At 32.5% G+C, this 23,697-nt stretch overlaps 1 protein-coding gene across 4 annotated transcripts in view; it reads left to right on the plus strand.

The window, feature by feature from the left end:
• The first annotated feature begins 5,210 nt into the window (after window positions 1-5,210).
• The window catches only part of Sas-4 (spindle assembly abnormal 4), a 102,746-nt gene continuing 84,259 nt past the window's right edge, over window positions 5,211-23,697 (plus strand). The window contains exons 1-2 of one of the 4 annotated variants that reach the window (XR_015042820.1): window positions 5,211-5,510; window positions 11,969-12,034. Coding sequence is in view for 3 of the 4 variants with exons in the window: in XM_085822822.1 (XP_085678948.1) it covers window positions 11,986-12,034 (49 nt within the window). In the remaining variant the exon portion in view is untranslated. The remainder of the gene's footprint in view (window positions 5,511-11,968; window positions 12,035-23,697) is intronic. The other 3 variants (XM_085822822.1, XM_085822825.1, XM_085822823.1) reach the window with 3 other exon arrangements.

The following is a 23,697-nucleotide window of genomic DNA, read 5'->3' on the forward strand; positions in this document are numbered from 1 at the left end:
AAAAAAAAATTATATACATATAAAAAAAAATGACAATGAAATATGCCAATCTCTTAAAAACAGTGACATAAGAAATACGATGAAAAATTGTTGCCAAACCCCTGTTTCTAAAAGAATGAAACTATCCAAAATGATGCGATTTCATCAAAAATCTATCAACAACAATAAGATAGGAAAATGGTTGCAAAAATCACATTTTTAAACATGTGAGATGTGAGAAGTGTATTCGGAAGCTTCATTTAAAAAAAAAATTTAAAATACAAAATATGATCACTTTTCCAAAATTCTTTTTGTAAAAGCAGTCGCAAGGATGAAAGTTTAACATGTCCAAAAATCAAAGAAAAATAAGCTGTACATTTTTAAAAATAAACTTTTTTAGAAAATATACCGTTGGAAAGGTGTTAAACTCCCTTTGTTAAATAAATTCATATTGAATCGATTTATTGAAACACGAAGTTTATTTTAAGTTCGTAAAGTAGCTAAGTGCCTACGTTTCATGACGATGGAAAAATGGAGTGTGTAGAGTAAAATCTCGCTTTCCTATACCCCATTATGTCTCAAAATGACGCGATTTCGTCACAAAACATAAAATTTAAAAAATTCTAATTCGAATTTCGAAAAAATCGCTTCGAGGTGCACTGTCTCTTGTCTAGATGCACCTATGTACCAAATTTCGTAGCCGTGGGTCTATTAGCTTACGCGCAGCGCAAACAAAAGGTACACACACACACACAGACAGACTCTTTCTTTTATTATATGTAGAGATTAATTTATTAATTTCTTTTTCATTTCGTAATGTAATAACTTGTATGTTCTACCGCAAAAGAGCGGAACAGCAGTTCTTTGATGCTCATAAAGTGGGTGGACCGCTTTTTTTTTTTTTTTTTTTTTTTTTTTTAGTCCAAAGGGGCTTTGTCCCTGAAGGACTATTGTTTTCGTTTTGCGATTTTGCGTCGGACTCATAAACGTCGGTTCACTTTTCAAACTGTTGCCACAAAATGTTAGAGTCCTGCATTATATTTGAAGAAATTAAATAATGAAAAATCTGCATAAATGATTGTCTATTTCTCGCATTGTGATAAAACAATGGTACATAGAGCCATCGAATTTTGAATGACGAAATCCTACTGCGAATATGGGCATCTGAAATCCCAAATTTGGAATTTGTTTTATTATAGATTTTATATTTTGTAAAACTTTAACGAATTTTTGATTTACAAACTCAATGCTTTAAAAGCGAGAAATGGCAATGTTATATAGAAAAAAAAATACTTTTATCTCCAGCTCGCGAGACTGTGTATATCGGAAATTCTAAAGATATGCTTAATTTAACATTATTTTGCGATATTGCTCTTGAACTGAATTTTATGGTTTAAGTGCAAAGAACATGATATTTAATAAATAAAGGTAACACTCAAAACGTTAAAAAAACGCCCCTTTGGACGTAATTTAAAATCTGAAACATTTCAGATTTTAATTTTTTTTTTTTTCTTTTTTTAGTCCAAAGGGGCTTTGTCCTTGAAGGACTATTGTTTTCGTTGTGCGATTTTGAGTTGGTTCGCTATTACTGTTCGTTTCACTTTTCAAACTGTTGCCACCCAATGTTAGAATCCTACATCACATTTGAAAAAATTAAATAATGACGTAATCCTACTGTGATTGACGTAATCCTACTGTGAATATGGGCATGTGGAAGTGCAAATTTGAAATTTGGAATTTGTTTTGTTATCGATTTCATATTTTGTAAAACTTTAACGAATTTTTGATTAACAAATTCAAGGATTTCAAAGCGAGCCATGGCAACGTTGTACAGAAAAAGAGAAAAAAAAAAAAATCTATCTCCAGCGCGTGAGACTGTGTATCGGAATTTCTAAAGATATGCTCAATTTAAAACTATTTTGCGATATTGCTCTGGAACTGAATTTTATGGCTTAAGTGCGAAGAACATGATATTTAATAAATAATTACCTTTAAAGGTAATAGACAAAATGTTAAGAAAAAAACGCCCCTTTGAACGTAATTTAAAATCTGACATTTTTCAGAATTTTATCTTTTTTTTTTTTTTTTTTTTTTTTTCTTTTCTATAACCGTTTAAAATTGAGTTTATATTATTTACCTGCTTTTCTCTTTTCATCTATTAATATAAATAAAATATTTCCTCAACAAGCATCAATTTTATATACCAAGTTTATTTTCTTCTTATTAAAGAACACTGATTTACAGACAAAACTCCAAGCTAATAAAATAAAGCTAATAAAATAAAGCTAATAAAATCTTGTTGTTTACTGTCTGCTTTTGAATTAAATGTGTTGTTTATTTCTCGGTTAACAGTATTTTTGTTTTCAAAATGAGTACATTAATAAAAAGTTTTTAAGTGGATCTTCCTATTTCGTTCTATATATATTGAAATAACTAAGTAAGACAATTATTCTTTATATTTAGAAAAATTTTACCAGTATTTCGAGTTGATTAGTGATTTCCAAATCATGGATGGAGCGAAAAGTTTTGGTGGAATTCCTTACATTAGCAGTTTCGTTTCATTCTATTACTATGCATACTTATTTAAAATTATTGATTATTTATGTATTTCTTTCATTCATTAATTAATGTTTATTCATTTATTAATTATCACTCAACATCGATAATTTATTACTCGAATTAATTATTTATTAGATTGTTATATTAATTATGATAATTATTATTATGCTTATAGCAGTTATTGATTATATTATAATAATTAATTAACGGTTAGGAATTTGTTATTCTTATTAGTTCGTTATTATATTATCTTTTGTTATGGCTTTTTCCTGGTCATGCGCATACTTGCAACTACATTAATGGTATGAAAACGTTTGCATATCGCAGATTTTTATCACAAGAATAACTATGAGAAACAAAATAACAGAAATGAACAAGTTTGAGGTTGGGAAGATAAATGCTCTGGAGTGTAGGGGTTATTTTAATTTCTTACTAGCTATTTTTAATTTTGAACCGCTTTCCTTTACTTTCTTGTTTCCCACCTACAACTCCCTGGCAGAATGAGTTTTAATTATCTCTTTTTATGTAAATGAGGTAGGACCAGTATTTATAATAAGCCTTGGTCACTTCCGAAGAAGAGCTCAGAAATTCTCAGTAGACAGTTTTCTACTTTCGCCGGTGAGGTTTAAATAAGGACCAACTCGGTTAGTTATTTATGTACAGCTTTGGATAAGTTTCAGTTAGTTAGAATTAGTTTAGTTTCTTATTTTCTATCTTAATTTCAAGCCCAAGTGGAGGTTTTCTGTAAGCCCGAACGGGGCCAACTACAAAATATTTTCTGAGTTGAATTAGTTTAGTTTCTTATTTTCTATCTTAATTTCAAGCCCAATTGGAGGCTTCCCTTAAGCTTTATATGCGGATGACACAACCATCATCTCTCTTCACATTCCAATACCACCACGATAATCTCTGCACTGCAGAATTATCTTTCAAGCCTAGAGCTCTGGCTCGGACTGTGGAAGATCAATATTAATGTCTCAAAATGTGATGCTATTTTATTTATCTGAAAAACTCATCCCAATTTACTTAACTTGCAATTCTTCGGATAACCAATTCCTTGGGTTCCTACTTATAAATATCTAGGAGTGATACTTGATTCAAAACTAACTTGGCAACCTCACACTCAAAAACAATTTCTAATGCGAAGGTTGTCAACTCCCAATTGCTGCCTTTTTTCGTTAGAAAAAGCGACCTGTCCACAAAAAACAAGATCTTGCTCTATAAATCAATGTAAGGCCTATTCTGACTTATGCAAGTCCCGTATGGGGCGCAGCAGCAATTACTAACAGGAAATATATCCAAACTTTCCAAAATATTAGGCTTCGGCAAAAATTCCTTGGTTTTTTACAAACGAGGATATGCATAATGCAGTCAAAATTCTTCCCTTAAATCGCTTTATACAGCGACTTTCAGTTAACTTTTTCAAAAAGATTAATTTGATCGGTAACCCCATTCTCCATTCATTGCCTATTTATCATCCAAGAAATGCGCCATCTAGAAAAAGACCCAGAGCCACTCTGAAAAGCTCATATAATGCATTTAGTGTTTCCTAAGAGGCGTTGCTATAGAGACAAGGCGCCTCGAAGCTATCACTAAATTCGTTCCCTCTTCTTTCAGCTTCACTCAGCGTCTTTCTCTTTGTCCCGTTATCGGGCAATTATTATTTCTTGCAATCGTAAGCGGTTGTAACCGAAAAGTAAGCACCTCTTTGATCCCTGATAAAAGAGTTCTTCTGCACAGATATTTTATTTAATCTGAATAAAATCATAACACTGAAATCACTGAATCATAACACTTAAAGCTATTAACTTATTATGTTTCACCTCAAGAGCAGTTCTGCCACTGTCTCTTTAAATCTAACTCGCCTAATGAGTTCCCCACTCCCTTCTCTCCCCAGAGCTGAATTCACTTGCGACGTGAATGAGTTACGCGAGAGGTTCCTTTCTTGTGTTGTTAACTTGACAAGAACATTGATCAAGAAAATATCGAATCTTTTCAAAAGTAATGATGTAACCTTCCAAAATTGATTCTGGTTTATTCGATCTCAAAATTATTAAATTAAGTCCTTCAGTGTTTTTATCTTTTTCACTGTGGAAGGCAGTTTACTTTTTGTTATTTTGACAATTCGACACTAAATTTTACCTCTTTGCCGAACCCTCTTTTTGATTATAATTATTTAATCTTTGATGATATGGGAGTAAAGGCATTAAGCCTATGAGCTTCGTAGTTGAACCCTTCCTTGATCCTTTGTTTAACCCCTGAAATGGATGATATTCTTGTTCTTCAATTATTATGCTAGAATTAATGTGTGACCTTTAGTTTTTATACCTCTGAAGTCGTTCCAGGTTCGAACGCGTATTCCACTTACATGGCAATCCGCAATTCAGGCTTTTATTTATTATTTAACAGATTAAAAAAAATCGCTTTAGAGCTGCCATAAAAAAATTAAATGGTTAACTCTTTCTGTGTCTAAGTAAGAAAAGTAACAAATGATTTACGGCTTAATAGTTTTTTCTCCGAGAAAGCAAAAGCTGTAAAGCATTTTAACATTTTCTCTCAACTTTCTTTGTCATGATTAACTATTTTCTTTTTATTTTTTTGTGTCGAAGAATTGATCATAATGCAAAATAAACACTGAATTGAAGTGAAGTGCATTGAATACGAAATTAAAGCGCGAAAATGTTTGTTTTTTTTTTACCGATTTTAACCTGTGGGTTTGTGTTAGTCTGAGTTGTATGCAGCAAATGGAACTATTTTGTTGCATAAATTAATGTAAATGATATTTAATTGTAAATGGATGATGTAAGTTTAAATTTTTCGATGAAGCATGGAAACTGTCACTTTAAAAATAATTATATGTAATCTTATCGCATTACACAAGGTTAATAAATCACTGACAGTTAGCACACCAATGTGTAATGTCGCTTATTTTTATTGCGAGATGTCGTGCTGAAGTTTTGATTGCTACTTAAGTAAGATTTCGCATAATTATTTCCTGAAGATATTATGCAAATGATTATTTTAAGTTTTACTAAATATTTTTAATTTGATAATTAGTTTTTGATTCAGAATATCGTTATTTTTCCAAAGAATGATTAAAATTTAATAAGAGTTTTTGTTACTCAAATTGCTTATTAGGCAATTTTGTTTTGATTAATTTAGAATTTATTTCATGTTACTGTTAATGTTACAAAATTGGATTATGAAATAATTTTAAATACGAATACTTAGATTCAGTGGGTAAAAAAGGTATTGGCAGTTGCTCATAATTGATCATATTAGCCAACAAAGGAAATGCTTGACTATTGTAGCTGGAAATAACGAACCCTGGAGGTAATAAACACACAAATCTAATGAAACATTCATTTTAATATGCCTTTTACACGAAATATACAACAAAAACGTAAATTTGCTTGTCAAAAATGAATAGTCAAGATCATAAAGCAAAATGTGGGACAAAAATTTAATGCTTTGTTTTCGTACCTTTTGCATTTATAACAGCTTGTAACCTATTTCTCATAGAGAAAACTAAAATCTTAGTTCTACAGTTGGGAATTTTGTGCCATTCTTGCAGGAGTATATGCTTAAGTCATCTTTACATGAAATTTTATGTTTCCTGACTTCTAGATCCAATTCATACCATAAATTTTCAGTTGGATTTATGACAGATGATTTAAGCAATGTCTTTAACTGGTGATAAGTGTTATAGAGTAATCTCTCCCGGGTGAGGTTTGCTGTATGCTTATGCTTTGCTGTATGTCCTGATGAAACATGAATGATGTTCCCAAGCCAATTTTTTAAGCACTGAATTTCAAGTTATAGTGCAGTATGTCACTGTACATGCTGTCATATTACTATTAACAGAGCACAGGTTACCAACTTCATTTGCTGCCACTCAACCCCAAACTACGATGCTCCCTCCATCATATTTCACAGTCGGTGTTAAATGTTGTTTTTCGAGTTCAGTGTTTGCTCCACACGTATTGTCGTCCGTCACTTTAGAAAATGTTAACCTTCGATTTGTCAAAGAAAATAACTGTTTTCGAAAACTCGTCTGATAAATTAACAGGAGATTTTGCAAAAGCTAATCTCCTTCTGTTTATTTCTGAAATGAAAGGTTTCTTTGTAGCTGCACTTCCATAATAACTCCCTTCAGGTATAATATTCCGTATTGTCTGTACACTAAAAGTCTTATGTAAAGTATTAACAACATCTTTGGCTAACTAGCGTGTACTTATTTTAGCGTTTTTTGTAACCTTTTTGATAATATTACATTTTTCCCTTGCAGAAAAAATTTGAGGATGTCCACTTCTAATCTTATTTTTCGTTGAACTTCTTTACAACACTTCTAACAGTAAATAAACTTATGTTCAGTTGTATACCTATAGCACAAGTTAAACCCTCATTTGAAACCAATAATCATGTTTTTAACATTGACATCACCATCCAATTCCTTTGATGTCGAAATCATTTTATCACAGTATTAGAAAAATAACTTTTAAAAGTTTAAGTACCACTGGCAGACTTTATACTAACAGGGTATCTTATCAGTCTAAACACGTCTCCTCAACATAACAACTGAACTCAGCAAAATTTGCTCAGCAGTTAGAACTTTGCCAATACTTATTTAATACATAAATTTACATTTTTGTTGTATATTTTGTGTAAAAGGCATATTAAAATGTTATAAACATATAAGTTTCATTAGATTAGTGTGTTACCTCCTGTGTTTGCATTACCTCCAGCTAAATTGTCAAGTATTTCCTTTGTTAGCTAATGTGATCAATTATAGAAAATTGCATATACTTTTTTAACCCTCTGGAAATGTCTTATTTATTACTTAAAATTGTTGATATATAACAACTAAATTTTTAATAATTGAACATTTATTTTCCTCTTCAAGTTATTGTACTGTGAGTGTTTTATTAAAGTATTCACTTGTGGCTGAAAAAAGTATATTATATTATTAATGAATTTTACTGAAATTTTTAATGTTTAATAGAGTTTACAAACTGTTGAGTCTATGTGTTATTTTTTTCTTGTAATCGAATTGTCTGTCACCATTATTAAAGCACTGGGTAATAATGAAGTTAAAAATATTTGATGAGTTTTAATGTACTGTAATAAGTTTTTCTAGGGGCTGATGGTTATTTATGTTATTAATGTGTATTGTAGTATTGTAACATGTATGCATCCTTTTTCTCATTTTTTCATAGGAACTACTCTTATGTATGCCCTCGTTTGGCGAGAAACTCCACAATACCACATTACTAAATTTTTTGTCTATATTTCAAACTTTAAGCCTAAAGTGTCTCCAAAAGCTCATGCATTTTTGTTCATGCAGAAACCACATTTTGAACACACAATTTAAGCTAAAAATCCAAAACAAAAACAAAAAATTTAGATGGCAAAAACATGAAGTTTCTAACCAAAAATATTTGACAAGAATCCATGTACACAGCAATATGTTTTAACTTAAAAAAACATCTACGAATTGCACAATCTAGGCACCGAAGAAATCTACGAACTACGCACACCTCGCTTTAATAAATTAACATAACAACAAAAAATTTCAAAGGATACCATGTACACATCATTCTATTTAAACTTAAAAAAAAAAAAAATCTATGAATTGCACAATCCAGGCATTACGCACAAATCAGCAAAATAAATTACAAATAATTCAAAAAAACAACAATAACAACAGAAATTCATAGTAAAAAAACAATGAACATAACATTCTACAAAATAAAAACAATAAAATAAAATGCACTTACCATAATGGATGCTTTAATGGATGCTTCTTTGGACAACAGAACGTAGCTTTAACATGCTGCCACGTACTCTCTATGTTATTTATATGACAGCCAAACTCGCTGTGCACAAAATTCATACTATGGTTTGCAAATAAATGTTGAAACCTTCTTTGGTTAATCTTTGGATTATGGTAACTTGGCGATTTTTTGGCGAAAATTTGGCAACCAACCCTGCTACAGCAACCTGCTAGTTTATGTTTGGACGCATTTTGTTTTCACGAAGTAAAGGCATGTTTTTTTTTTTTTTTTTTTTTTTTTTTTAACTCAACATTTTTCGCAACAATCTGCTAGCCAAATTACGCGTATGCTAGAACTTTTATGGAACAAAAGTGTTTAATCATGACAAAGATTAGATGCGAAATTGGAAGAAAGTGCAGAATTGCAAACTGCTTGCCGCGTTTTTAAGAATTGCACATACGCGGTATCATCCATGTACACGTCGACCTATTTTCACTTAAAAAAGCATCCGAGAATTGCACAAAAATGGCATTGCTAACACTCTTGACTTTATCCATGTACACTGATAAAGTCCTAGCTAGTAACCTTTATCGCTTTACCAAAATGTCGCGAAACTACCTGTTACCATATTCCAAAGACTAGCCCCTTCTTTTCCTAATCTTTGTAAGATTTCTAGCTATCCGAAAAAATAATTGTACAAGGCTCAGCCCACTCTTTAATATACTGCTTCAGCATTTCCTTACTTCTATTATGCACAGCCATTAAAAATAATCTCCCAGACCCTCTTGCAACCATGTCTCTCATTGCAACATAGGCCATTTCAAAACACGCACGACATGAACCATCGAGCAATTAAACCACTCCAGCAAAAGAATTTTCAACGTCAAAAGGGTTGGTTGTTTGGTAATGGAGAACGGGGACGCCTGATGTCTAACAGAGGTAAACAGGCATGTGTCCCGCGCCCTCCACTAACCAGGAACAACTCCCTGAGGCCACCTTGGGAACTTTTTAGGATGTTAACAAGAGCATTTACATGGCCATACAAGGGCAGATTGCATTTGTTTTACCGTTTTGACATTTGTTGTTGCAATTTGCTATGGTAATTTTGCATATTCATAATAAAATTCAAATAAAAATACAAATTAAATATACAGATACAAAAATACAGTTATAAAATAATAGGATTAAAATACAGGCTCATAGGTTAAAAAAAAAATTAAGTATTATGCATATACAGAAGAGGAAATGTTAAATACATGTTGGAAACATTTTACTGTACATTATTTGATAAGTGTCTGTAATAGGGACTTAAGCAAGTTTTAGGAGTAGACTTATGTGTCTGAGAATGTGGAACTGCATGCTAACTTATCATGCCTTGGGAGTTTTGGTTAATGAGGAGAGCACAAATCTTGGCCCATTCTCTTGAGCTTGTTAACAACTTTGCAGATTGTATTTACTACCGGTTTGTGCTTTATAAAAAAGCGGTGATAAGCTTCTCTATTGTTGATGGGAAGAGGGAGGTGATTTCCTGCTGTCAGATGGCATTCAAAAGCATAGTGGTCTGGGGAGCCTTCCGCTCTGCAGGCGCATATGTCCGTGGTTGTTATGCCATGTCTATTGAAGTAGATCGGGAATGGGCCGTGTCCCGTAATATAAGCCGTAAGAGGAGCTATTGCAATGTTGCGTTCAGTGCCTGGAGGTAGCTGTATGTACGTCTTCCAGTTGTGCAGTACATCCAGTCTTTCTGCCAAAGGTTTAGGCCTTGACCTCGTAATAGCCCTTTGAGATAGGAAGGAGGAGCTGGGATTGTGATTTTTTCAGCTTCTGGATCAGTGGCTGCTTGCTTGGCCAAGCTATCAGCTGCTTCATTTCCCTCATTTTCTGCATATCTCTTGATCCATGTTAAGGAGAGATATTTCTGCGGGTTGCGCTGTAAAAGTTGTAATTTGATGATCAAGGGTGAAGTATGGTTGTGATTATCTAGTGTTAGAAATGTTGACATACTGTCTGTGAAAATTTTTGCCCGTTCTATATTATTATTGAAAATGTAATCTATCACCGTTATAATTGCCTGCACCTCCGCCTGGAATTCATTGTTGTTTAAGTCAAGGCATCCTTTCCATACGTGGCTGATTCTTCCTTTGTCATAGAGTGCAAAGGCGCTGCCTACTCCATCTTTCTGCTTAGAGCCATCGGTGTATATTTGCGTATCCCTTGAAACTCGCGTCATTGAGAGTGGCTGTATCCGTGTGCCATATAACATGCAATTGCGTCAAAAACCAGCGCAGAACACATATTGCCACATTTGGTGATCTTAGGGCGCATATAAGAGTAGAGCTAAAATATATTATAATAATGCTGTTTTTGCATAATAATTATGTTAATTTTTGGTGTTGTGTAGGTATAATAATTTAGTTATATAGAGAAATAGAAATAGATTATCTGTAAACTAAGTACTTACGTATTACCCCGTCAACTGGGCAAGTATTGTGATATAGTGCCAATAATGGATTGCCTGCAATCGTTTAGAATTCTGCAGTAATCACTGGCGACCATTAACGAAGTTTCCGTCAATGGGAGTGTACCGTAAAATGTATTGGTAAAATCCTAGTATACAGTACAGCTTTGGCACAATTTTGAAAATTGGCGCTAACACCAAAGTGACGCGTTTACTTCTCATCCTAAATGTCATGTTTACTGCTAATCAAAATGTCGCCAGATCTCATGTGTACCATGTACTAGGATTAAACCAATATTTTGAATGTGAGTTTTTTTAATTTTAAATAATATGAACGTTGGTGAATCATTGAATAAGTTGACCACATGAAACTACTGTATTTTGTAGAAAATTTTAATTGCACAATTTAAGTTATAGTGGACAATGAAGGACATTTTTGAGACTGTCAAAACAAATGAATAAATAAATATATTTAAAACCTTAGCTTTGTATGCTGCCTTTTCCATAATAAAGTAATTTTCTATGTGCATTTGATGGTACTTTTTGTTGCACAGGGTGCTAATTGTTGGCAAATACAAATGCTAGCATGAAATGTATTTAGAGATAAGAATGGCAGACTAAGTATGTATACCGTTTTGTGAAAAGAATTGTTATTTTATTAAATTCATTATCAATAATAAAAAAATGAAAGTAGAGAAATTCACAAACGAGAATATGTGTAACTGTTCCAATAGACAGTTATATTGTTAATTTTTTCCTAGTTGCAGTTGCAGCAGGCAGTGTTGGCAAATTTCTTCCACAGCAGAAAAATACTGACCAGAAAAAAATGTATTTCTTTTCTAAATTGGAAAAAGTGACAGAAATTTAGGAAGCCCTGCTGCAGATAACCCGATAAATATAAACATCGTCAAAATTGGCAATAAGGGCTCAAAGCTGGTAATCCCACAGATTAAATTGTTTGGAGGCTGCAACCATTTCTTTTACGTTCCATGTTGCTCTCTTTCACTGCTATTAAAAACTTATTTACACGTGTAATGTATTCTTCACCCATATATTATTATTTTATACGATTCCCATATTGTGTTCTCCAAAAGTGATATGTTATTAAAAATTAATTAAATTTTTGTTTATTTTATTATTTATTTGTTGTTTATTTATTTTGTTTGTTGTTTAATTAATTTATAATAATGTTTTTAAGGTGATGTATCTTAAAGCATGGCAGATGTGCCAAAAGAAAATCTTCACTATGGACAAAACAATTCAGGTGAATGCAGAGTAATATTGTTCTCTTTTGATTTAGAATACTGTAAAAATAGTTATTTTTTCTGTAGGTAAAAAGGACAATTTGGTGTATGACTTTAAGTAATTTTTGTTATAAAATGAAAATTTCCATAAATTGGTTGTCTTTAGTCCTTTCTCTTATTTTTATTTTATTTATTTGTTATTTTTTTGTTTGTTTTCAAGCTATCGTTTTGGTTTAAATCAGAATTTGGATGTGATAAGTCTGTGCCTGATAAAAGATGTTTTAAATCTGTACAGTATTATTAAAAATATGTTAGTAAATAATTTTCTTAAAGATGAAAAACTTTTAACTTAAATATATAAAAAACTTACGTCTTTTATTATTTACAACTTAACTGCTTTAAAATAATTCCGGAGGTTCATTGGTTTAGTTGTTTAACCTTTTAAAGGGCACAATATACCGGATGTTTGTCAATTTTTTAATCTCCTAAAAATGCTAATTTTGTCTGTACCAAAAGCTGTAATCGTAAGTTTCTAGTGTTTTCTTTTAATTTGAAATGGCAACACTACCCTACGAATGCTCAATATTTTGCAGTTGTGAAATTAATATACCTCATTCCAAGTTATCATGTTTGAATTCATAAAAATCTATTGGAGGGTACCACAGCAATAGATGAGAGCACCAGGCTTCTCCTTCTCTACTTTGTGAGATGACAGTATTTTTGAATATTATAATTGTTTATGATGTAATAATTTGTTTATGATTAATTTACAAGTTGTTTAAGATTCAGTATTATGTGTTGGCAGAGGGGATAAAAGCAAAGCATATTTTGCTTTCCTTAAATAAAGCTAAGACGGTACTTTTCCGTTTTGCCGGCGCAAGCGATAAAGTCGCCAATAATGGTACAACCGATGCCAAAGGGAATATTCTCGCTGGTAACCTTTTACGCCTCATTTTGAAAACAAGTCGCAGTTTTTCTTATCAGATTGTTTCTTTCAATACTGGCATATAATTACATAGAATTTTTATCAGATAGTTCAGTTTTATGTCAAAGGCCATTTTCGGTAATTAAGTCAATTAGGATGCAATCACAGCGCTTACCCGAAGCGGAAAATATAGAAAAGGTAAAGTCAAGGGTTAAATTCATCAATTCTAATGAGAATGCATTAGCGAAGTAAAGCACTGCAGTTTTACATAATTTCTGAGTAAGCTATTTGTACGAATTGAAATATTTCTTGCATTTAAACTTGTGTTCCAAATTAAGATTTAACTTGAAATTAATGTAGATAATTACTGAGAGCATTAGATTTTTGTAGAGTAGTTTACGTGAGATGAGATCGCTTGAGGGTCACGTGATATGAACCGGCGAATCAGAATGTTGAACCATGAAAACATAGTAAATTCTTAAATTGATGTCTTTTTACAAAATCATTGTCTTTATTTATTGGCTTTTTATAAAATTTTAAGCGATATTAAAATGTTTATGCCTTCAAAAAAAAAAAAAAGAATTCTTAGAACTAACATTTTTATTAATATTTTTATGTGTATACTGTAGTATGTTGTCGCCAATAAATTCTGCTTGGCGAGATTTGCGCCGGCGAAACGGAAAAGTACCGCTAAGACTAATCTAAATAAAATTCATGCTTTATTCCGTAAATTAAAATAAAAGAGCTAACACTGTAGCCTTTACATTTAAAATCATTTGATTGAAAGCAAACTAGCATTATGCTAACTCATAATAACACAAGAGAACAAGAACATTCGCCGATACCGGCGTACATATGAATAATACTCGGCCAACCCGCCGATCTTGACGTCATTGGCCAATCAGTGGCAACCATGTTAGCTTACCGCCGATCGACCTCCGATCAAAATTTGCATGTGGAAAACTAAAGCCAACAAACGGGCCTCTTTTTCTCACCCAAAGACAAAAACAAAACTTACACAGAAGTTCATAGTTCAATTCTATTATACGAAAACACTTATTGTCTTTAAACATTGAAAACATCTAAACAAAACTTTCTTAAATTAACAGCAGTCGCTGCTTTTGTAAATAAGTCTGCAGTATTTAATTTACTGGTGATAAATTCAAGATCAAACACTCCGTCATTTACTAGTCTTCTAACAAAGTGATATTTTATGTCTATATGCTTAGTTTGGCGATTTTCTATTGGCGATCTAGAAAAATCAATGGCAGACTTGTTATCACAAAATAGTTTACACTCTCTTAAATTAAACTTTAAAATTTCATCTTGTAAGACATTTTTCGTCCACATTAATTCCTTCACTGCTTCAGATAAGGTGATTTACTCCGCTTCCATGATTGATAAACGTACACATTTTTGTTTAACAGTTTTCCAGATTACCGGTACTTCATCTAAACATAATATAAATCCTCCCATGGATACGCGGTCATCTCTATTATTTGCGTAATAAGCATCAGAATAACAATATAAATTTATATGTTTAATTTTCGATAAGTTTAACTTATATAATTTAGTACTATTGAGATAACCAAGCAATTTCAACAATGCTTCCCAATGCCTAATTCCAGGATTCTCCTGAAATTGTGATAAGATATTCACTGCATATGTAATATCAGTCCTTGTCCTGTTAGCTACAAAAACTAAACATCCTAACAGATTTCTAAAGGGTAATGTATGCATTTCCGCAATTTCTGCACTTGTAGATGGACAATCTAATTTTGTAAGAATAGTGCCTTTAGCTATGGGAAGTGAAGTTATTGGTATCTGGAAATGTTTAAATTTTTCAAAAATTTCTTTGATATATTTTTGCTGATGTATAAAAATCCCATTCTCATTCTCTAAGAATTCAATTCCAAGTAACGTTTTAGTTTTTAAGATAAAAAAACTTACTCAGCTGTGAAATTACTTTATCTATACTATATTGATCTTTACTAAAAATCACAATATCATCTACATATAACAAGAGAATTACATTTGAACCCTTATAAACACAATTTTACCATTGTATTTTCTTAAAATGTAGATTTTCTAAAGTACTTTCAAATTCACAAAACCATTCACGGCCGCTTTGATGTAGACTGTAAATGGCCTTGTGTAATAACCACACTTTATTTTCCTCTTTGATAAATCCCTCTGGTTGGGTCATATATATTTTGTCATTAGGTATATAAATATGCGTTCTTTACATCTAACTGACAATTAGTCCATCCATATAAACATACCAGGATAGTGAAAAATATTCTTATGGTTGAAAAATTTACTACAGGACTGTAAACGTCATCAAAATCTTCACTTCTTTTCTGCCTGAATCCCTGTGCTACTAAACGTGCTTTGTATCTAACCACTTGATTATTTTAATTTCTTTTTAGTGTATAGACCCATTTGTTTCCTATCATAGTTTTATTTTCTGGCTTTTCGACTAATTCCCAAACCTTTCTTTTCTTCATTGTGTCAATTTCTTCTTTTCATTGCCTTATCCCATTATTCGGAATTTACTGATTTTCGTGCTTCTTTAAAATTTTGTGGGATAACTATTTCTACGGAATTTGCCTCTTCAGACACGGAGCTAGTCTCCTGTTCTACGAAATTAACTTTCCCCGAGTATTCGTTTTTTCCACTAAAATCAAACTTATCTTTTTCATATTTAATATTTCTTGCCTCACAATACTTTTCAATATCATTATACGATCTAAAACGGGTGTCTGTTCCCTCTACATAATAATATATGTCTGTATGTGTTCCATCTGGCCTTTTAACTGCTTTTCTTTGCCAGTTTAAGTCTGATACTTCTTTCGGAGTAGATTTGTCATCTGACAACTTTATTTCTTCTCTAGAAATTTCCTGTTCTTCATCTGATTCTGCTAATAGCTCAGATTCCTCTAGTCTTTTAAATTTAGGTTTTGATTTCTGTTCCAGGATGCCATTTGCTGCATTCAGTTTTTCATCGAACTTCACATTACAGGTTTCTATTAATCTCTTTCTGGCAGCCATATCCTATAACCCCTAGTTTCCTTCGCATATCCTACCATGATTCCTTCTTTGCACCTCATTTGTAATTTATTTCTAATCTGTTTTGGCATGCCAACATAGGCTTTACAACCAAATATTTTAAAATAAACAACACTGGGTTTTCTATTTAGGAACATTTCATAAGGGGTTCGGTTGCTTTTATGACATACTCTGTTCCACGTATGTACAAAACAGCCAAGAGCTTCTGCCCACCATTCTTTTCCCATTTTACCTTCATTAAGCATAGCTTTAACTGCGTCTAATGCCGTTCGGTTAAAACGTTCACACACACCGTTCTCTTCTGGGGTGTATGCATTTGTGCGTTCAACACTAATTCCATTTTCGGCTAAGTACCCTTCGAATTGCCTGTTACAGAATTCCCCACCGTTATCGGTGCGTATACTTATTAATTTTCTATTTATCAGTCTTTCCATTTGCCTATGATAATTCTTAAAGTTGTAGAACGATTCATTTTTATTTTTCATACAATACACTGTTACTAATCTACTATAGTCATCTACAATAGCAAGAAAATATTTACTCCCACCCTTAGATGGAACTGGTAGTGGGCCACAAACATCTAAATAAATCAACTGGAATGGTTTATCCGTTCTCTTCGGAACAGTTTTAAAAGTTATTCTACTAGATTTAGCAATAATACACGATTCACACCTCTCTATTGGTTTTTCAATTTCTGGTAACCCTTTCATGCTTTGATTCTTACTAGTTTTCTTAATATAATCAAAATTTACGTGGCTAAATCTCCAATGCCATAGCATTGCATCGTCTACTTTATTTAACTTTCCAATTCCTGTATCGTAACAGCTTCCCTTTTATTTGTTGCATATCTAAATGGTTTTACGTGATAAAGTCCGTCATATCGTTTAGCGTAGCATAATCTATTCCAATTATTAAAATATATCCACATCTTCCCTTTTGAAATCACAAAATGAGCACCTGCCTTTTCTAACCTTGCTCCCGATAATAAATTTCTTCTTAGATTTGGATTATACAACACATTATCTAACTCAATCCAATTTATTCGATTGCCTACTTTTACTGCAAATTTGACGGTACCCTTTCCTAGTACTTTACTTTCACAATTTCCTACAGCTAAAGACATACGTATATTGTTTATTTCTTCAAAATTTGTCATTAAATTTCTATTATTACAGAAATGAGTTGTAGCTGCAGTATCTACAATCCAATTAAATTTATCTGCGTTACCTCCTTTATCTGTAGTTGTTACATAATTTTCTACTAACATTAATTCTTTATCTTTAAACTGTCCGTTTTTATCGTCTATTTTAAACTTCTGATTTTTACTTACATTTTCTTTACGTTGAGCGATTAAGTGCCCAAATTTATGACATCTGAAACAAGGTCCTATTCTCATATTCCCCGTTTTTTTCTTAGATTTAGTTTTATTTTCAACTTTATCTTTCCCTGCATTTGAATCAATAGTATTAAACACGCTTACCTTGCTGTCTTCTAAATCGGCGTTTACCTGGCGAAGTCGGCTTTCTTCCCTTACCAGCTCTTCAACAATTCTTTCCAGCATAAAATCTTCGTCCTTCCACCTATAGATCAATTGTACAATGCCGAAGTATTCTGGGGGTAATCTCCTTATTGCCTGAAATCCTTTTAAAAGATCTGCCAAGTTGTGACCAGCTTCAGCCAACTTCTTTGCAGTCATTCTTATTCTCGCGATGAATAATCCTATTTCTTCATTTGGCGTATATATAATACTAAAAAATTTATCCAGTAACTGAATTATCCTTGCTCTTGTTTTGAGTTCGAATTGCTTCTGTAGAATTTCCCATGCTTCTTTACCACTTGAACATTCTTGTATCAGCGGCCTGAACTCAGTTTGAATCCCGTAATATAATGTGGTGAAGGCTCTGTTCTTTCTCAGTGTGAACTCCTGCTTTTCACGCCTTGTTGCACTTTTATCTAATTCTTCTTCTTTGTTCTCTATGAAGCTCCAACAATTTCTATCCAGTAACAGCATTTTCATGTCGACTTTCCATCGATCCCAGTTGTCATGGTTTAACAGCTCAAAACCTTCAGGTAGTAATGACATCTTCAATTAAGTGTGAGCACAACGACTTGAACAAACTTCTAAGACAGGTCAGCTTCTTTTCGTGGAAAACGGCCCTCTTCACCTACATTCCTTCAATGCTGAGTTGAACTGGATGACCGATTAGCTGTTGGCGCTGGGCCCATAACCCTGTTGGCAGTGGTGATAAAGGCAAAGCATATTTTGCTTCCCTTAAATAAAGCTAAGACTAATCTAAATAAAATTCATGCTTTATTCCGTAAATTAAAATAAAAGAGCTAACACTGTAGCCTTTACATTGAAAATCATTTGATTGAAAGCAAACTAGCATTATGCTAACTCATAATAACACAAGAGAACAAGAACATTCGCCGATACTGGCATACATATAAATAATACTCGGCCAACCCGCCGAACTTGACGTCATTGGCCAATCAGCGGCAACCACGTTAGCTTACCGCCGATTGACCTCCGATCAAAATTTGCATGTGGAAAACTAAAGCCAACGTTATGTTCATGGTGATGGGGAGTTTACCGACCCTGCGCTAAGAAAGAATAAAAGTATTTCAGTTTTTTTTTTTTAAGGCTTTGCTTGCTCATGCATCTCTGTTTAGCTAAAATTTTAATTTCAACACTTCACTCTTTCCCCGGATAAAGACTCACCAATTTCAAAGTTATCGTCTAGCGTCAAGGAATTACACAACTGTAAGGGTTAAATGTGGCATATTAACCATAAAAAACAACCGTTGCTTCATATTTTCCAAAATTCTAGAATGCAGCAAAAATATAAGAGATGATTGACAGCTAATTTGCATGCGGGGATCACGCAATCTCCACAAAGAGGCTGTGATAAGATCACACAAAAGGAAACAAGGTCCTAGTCTCATATTCCCTATTCACTTACAAACATGAGAAATAGAAATGCACTTTAGGTCAGTCTCTTAGTGGAATAGAAAAATTGCTGATATGAAAGCATACTTTGTTAATTTCAGATGAGAAACTAAAGAGCACAAGAAAATTTTTTCCCTAGGTTAGGATATAAGTACGTGGTTTTCAAAATAAGTCTTCACCGCTGGTGAAAGGAGGAAAAATATTTCTAAGGCCAATTGTAGATGCAAAACATTTATCTTTGGAAGGGAGAAATAGAGGAGCAAATATTTCAGTGTTTTTTTTTTTTTTTTTTTTTTTTTTTTTTTTTTTTAAAGTTTTAATCGAAATAAGGGCTTTGAGGTGTATCAAATAATAAAATTGTTTAACAGCTTTTCTTCCAGAACAAAATGATATATTAGAACCTATATTTAAAAAAATTAAAAAGAGCCCCTTAATCCAGGGTCCCAATAATTGAAAGTGTGTATTGGTGAGAGGGGCGATTCTTGCTATCATACCATGATGCATGCTCTTTTTATATATTATCTATAACAGGGTTTCTTAAACTGTGGGTCGCAACCCCCCCCAAGGAAGTCGCGGGACCTGCAGCAGGGGGTCGCCTAAAATTTTAGCAGTTTTTATATTTCCTTAACTTATGATAATTTTACAATTACCAAATATTTTTACACAATGTGTCTGAAAATAGATAAAGATAAGACAATACAGACAAAGAGAAAAACGAAAACGTTTCGACGCATTCTTTTTATAATATAAACGTTCATTTTCCTTGCTTTGCACGTGATGCTGTCATTTCATCTGTTACTTATTTAAAATTTTCACATTGTTCTATGTCTTAAAATTAGAAGTTAATGACCTAAAACTGCAATAGTTTATTACAGTACAAGTGAAAAAATTCACAGTTTTACTCACGCACATGTAGGATTTGTGCAATACTTATGGGGTCCCACAAAATTTTTGTAAATATTATGGGGTCCTGGAGGTCGCGAATAAATCTCAGTGATAAAAAAGATCGCATCTGAAAAAAATTTAAGGAACCCTAATCTAAAGCATAAAATATAATAACTTCAAAAATGCAATGTAATTTTCAGCTGAGTTGTAGTGTTTCAATTTTTTATTTTTCGTTTAAGTTAATCTCTTTGTAACATTATACTAGTTCAATTACAGCATGATACGGTTTGCGCATGCAGTGTTATACAGTACAAAGTCCGTAATCCGATACAGTCCGTCTGTAACTCGTCGGGACTTCGGCGATTCCAGATTAGAGTTTTTTCCGGATTATAGATCATCAATTTAAATCTGGGAAGATGGCATGCGAGAAATTATACAATTAAAAGTATGAAACTGTAATTTAGGAAATAAAGAGCAATTATGATCTAAAGGGTATCAAAATTTACAAAAAAAAAGCTGAATATTTATTTGTTTACTTTATTAAACATTTCTTTCAATGTAAGTTGTTTTGTTTTTTGTGCTAATACTTTCTCTTTAATTCTATAAACAGACATAATTTCTTGTTCAGTTACAAAGTTCCACTGTTCAAGTCCTGTAATTGCTGTGTCGAGAATACCGACTAACTTGTCAATAAATTTTTTTTTCATTTTCAATAACCTCCCTGTCACTTTCTTCACTATCGGAAGCATGCATGGGTAGACGCTTTACTGGCTTTACGCGCATGCGTAAGTTTGTGGCTTTGAGGTCCGGATAATGGACGTCCGGATTACAGACTTTTTACTGTATTTGCTAATTTTTTTCATAAACTAATAATATTAAATTTAAATCACTTTCAAAAGCTTTTTACCCATATGTATGTTCAACTGGGTGGTATCATCAAAATGTATCATAAATCTCAGTTTTGTGTCCATAAGTTACGATTCATGCAAAATTTTACCACAAATTATTTTATTTACGGTCCCTCAATGGTTAATGAAAGCTAATTCTCTTCCATGTAAAATAAACTGTTTGGTCTTATAAATATGCATGCATATTATATATGAAATTCTAATTAATCATGGTTTTTTTCTTGTATTTCATGCATGATCAATGTATACACAAATCAGTTATTACAAATTTTAAAAATACTAATGCACTATATAGGTAGAAGTTAACTAACAAGTGGCTATAATATGACTATAAGTGACTAATATTAATATAATATTAATATTTATAAATAAATAATAAAAATGTAGAAGATGGTTCTTTCCACCATGTACTTTGTCTTTTTGTTTCTGAGTCTTATTGTAGACACCACGTCTCATCTCCTGCTATGATACACTTTAAGAAATTGTCCTGTCTAGCTGTAGTCAGCAAATTTTCACAGAAAGCTTTTCTGTCATGTTTTTTGCTGTTCTGCCAAAATCTGTGGCACAAATTGAGCACAAACTTTTCTCATTTTCAGATTTTGGTAAAAGTATATTTAAGGGTACCCCTTGGCGATTTTTGGCGGTACATGACTACAGAATTTACACAAAACCAAAATAACAAGACAAAGAATTGCACAAACTCAGTATCCATGTACACATCGACCTATTTTCATTTTTAAAAAAATCATCCCAGAATTGCACAAAAATGGCATTGCGCACTTTCTTGACTTTATTAATGTACACATCGACCTATTTTCACTTAAACATCAGAGAATTGCACAAACTAGGCATTGCGCACTTCCTTGAGTTTGCCCATATACACATCGATACATTTTCACTTAAAAATTCAAAGGAGCACCCAATTTTACAGTAGAGGCAAACAAAAAATGCATAATCTCAATGAACTACATTTTAAACCAAACAATAAAATAGCATAAAAAGGAAAAACCTCTTATGCATTACGCAAAGCAAATATCTACTTACCTTATTTAGAAATTCCTTTGTCTTCAATCTGTGGTACACAAAATTTCTTTTCAGCATCCAAAAACTTCCTAAAATTATCTGAACTAGAATCCGTATATCGACGTCACCACATAAATTTACAAAAATAAAAGTAAAAAATATCCTACGTAGTTTTGGACTGTCCGGAAAATGGCTACTAAGTAAACCTTCATTTACACACCAGTCAATTAATGCACTTTTTCCCTTTTATTCCAAATAGTACAGAAACTTCAAACTAATCTTACTAGATTCAGCCATTCTACCATCTAAACAATGAAACAAGCAATGTACTTCCTAACCAACACACACTACAAAAGCTCTTACAAAACATCCCACGATTCAAAATTTCCCGGAATAATGCAAACGATTACGTCATAATAAGGTTTCTATAATATTCAACTACTTGGACTACCATAAATCAAACAACAACTTTGCAATAATACTAAGGGTACACTCTAGTCAACTCTAAACCAGATTTTTAATTGAAATTAACCTACAGCTTTCTTTGCTTATCTCACGTATGTCTGAAAACTGCTGAGTTGTTGCATGTTTATCAGCTTTTATCAAAGAATGAATTTTCTACACATTTTCCTCATTCTTTCAAGTTGAAAAGGATGCCCTACTTTTTGGTTCATCTTCAATACTTTCATGTTCATATTTAAAGTGGTTGTACAATTCATAGATCTGTGTAACGATGCATGACCATGCACTGTTTGAATCGCATCTGATGTTTTGATAGTCGATTTGTATGATGTTTCGATAGTAGATTTACCTAATTTGTAACACAATTTAATGTTATAACATAGTTCCATCTTGAAGCAAATTGTTTTGTACAAAATCTTCTGTGTATAGTAAAATAATACCAATGTTTTGATATGCAAACTGGAAAATAACCGATTTAAACTGGCTTTAACCAAACTCACTTTTTCTAAACGTACGTTTATTCTTTCACTTTTTTATTATATCTTCTGGTTTTTTTAATTTGTCCGGTTATTTTATTGTTGCACACACATTGTGTATATATGTAAGATATAAAATATGATGGCTATGCATGCAAATAATTGGCAACCTCAAATTTGACTATTCAAAATTTGGTGGTTTCCCCTCGCCATAAGTTCAGCTGTCCTCCCAAATTCGAGATCTTTCCACGTTACATAACAACCTAAAATTAATGACAGCTTAACTTTACTTATGCACCTACTTAGTGTAAATACAGCTTGCAAGCAACTACATCATTCCTTTTCGTAACTTCTACCCTGCTAACGTCTCCACACTACTCTGCTTTCCTGTTTAAGATGCTTACGTCACACTTTTAAAACCAGTGTACATAAAAATTATCGTATTTAAATATGATTGGATAAATACCTTGTTTGCAAAAGTGATCTAATATAAAATATCATGGAATAAAAGTATGTTTTGAAATGGCCACATATGAAAGTTTTGATTTATGCATCCATATATCTAATTACGCAGACTTCAAGCTAACCTTGATAAAAGTACCGGTGTCGTCTACTCACTTAAAATATTGCATATATTGTTGCGGTGCACAATGAACTGGATGTTGATCTGTCAGCACTATCCTTATCTTCAAGGCAAATGTTTTTATTTTATTCAGCTTATAATTCCTTACTAAATGTAGTATTTCATCTCGATGTACTCCGTCTTTGATATGATTTAAATCAAATTCCTTGACATTATAAATATCACGAATACACATCAAATAGTTTTCTGGTTGCAATTTTCTAATTTCGACCGGAAAAACCGATAATCCGGAAATCGCCAAAGTCCCAACAAGTCCGGATTAAAGACCTTTGACTGTATTCTACATATTTGTTTGTTACCTATTATGCACCTTTATAAAAAGTATTTATGTATATAAAATCT

The sequence above is a fragment of the Stegodyphus dumicola genome, chromosome 8 (genome assembly GCF_044657685.1).
Source record: "Stegodyphus dumicola isolate Sdum_Otavi_A_Nest chromosome 8, ASM4465768v1".
Lineage (NCBI taxonomy): Eukaryota > Metazoa > Arthropoda > Arachnida > Araneae > Eresidae > Stegodyphus > Stegodyphus dumicola.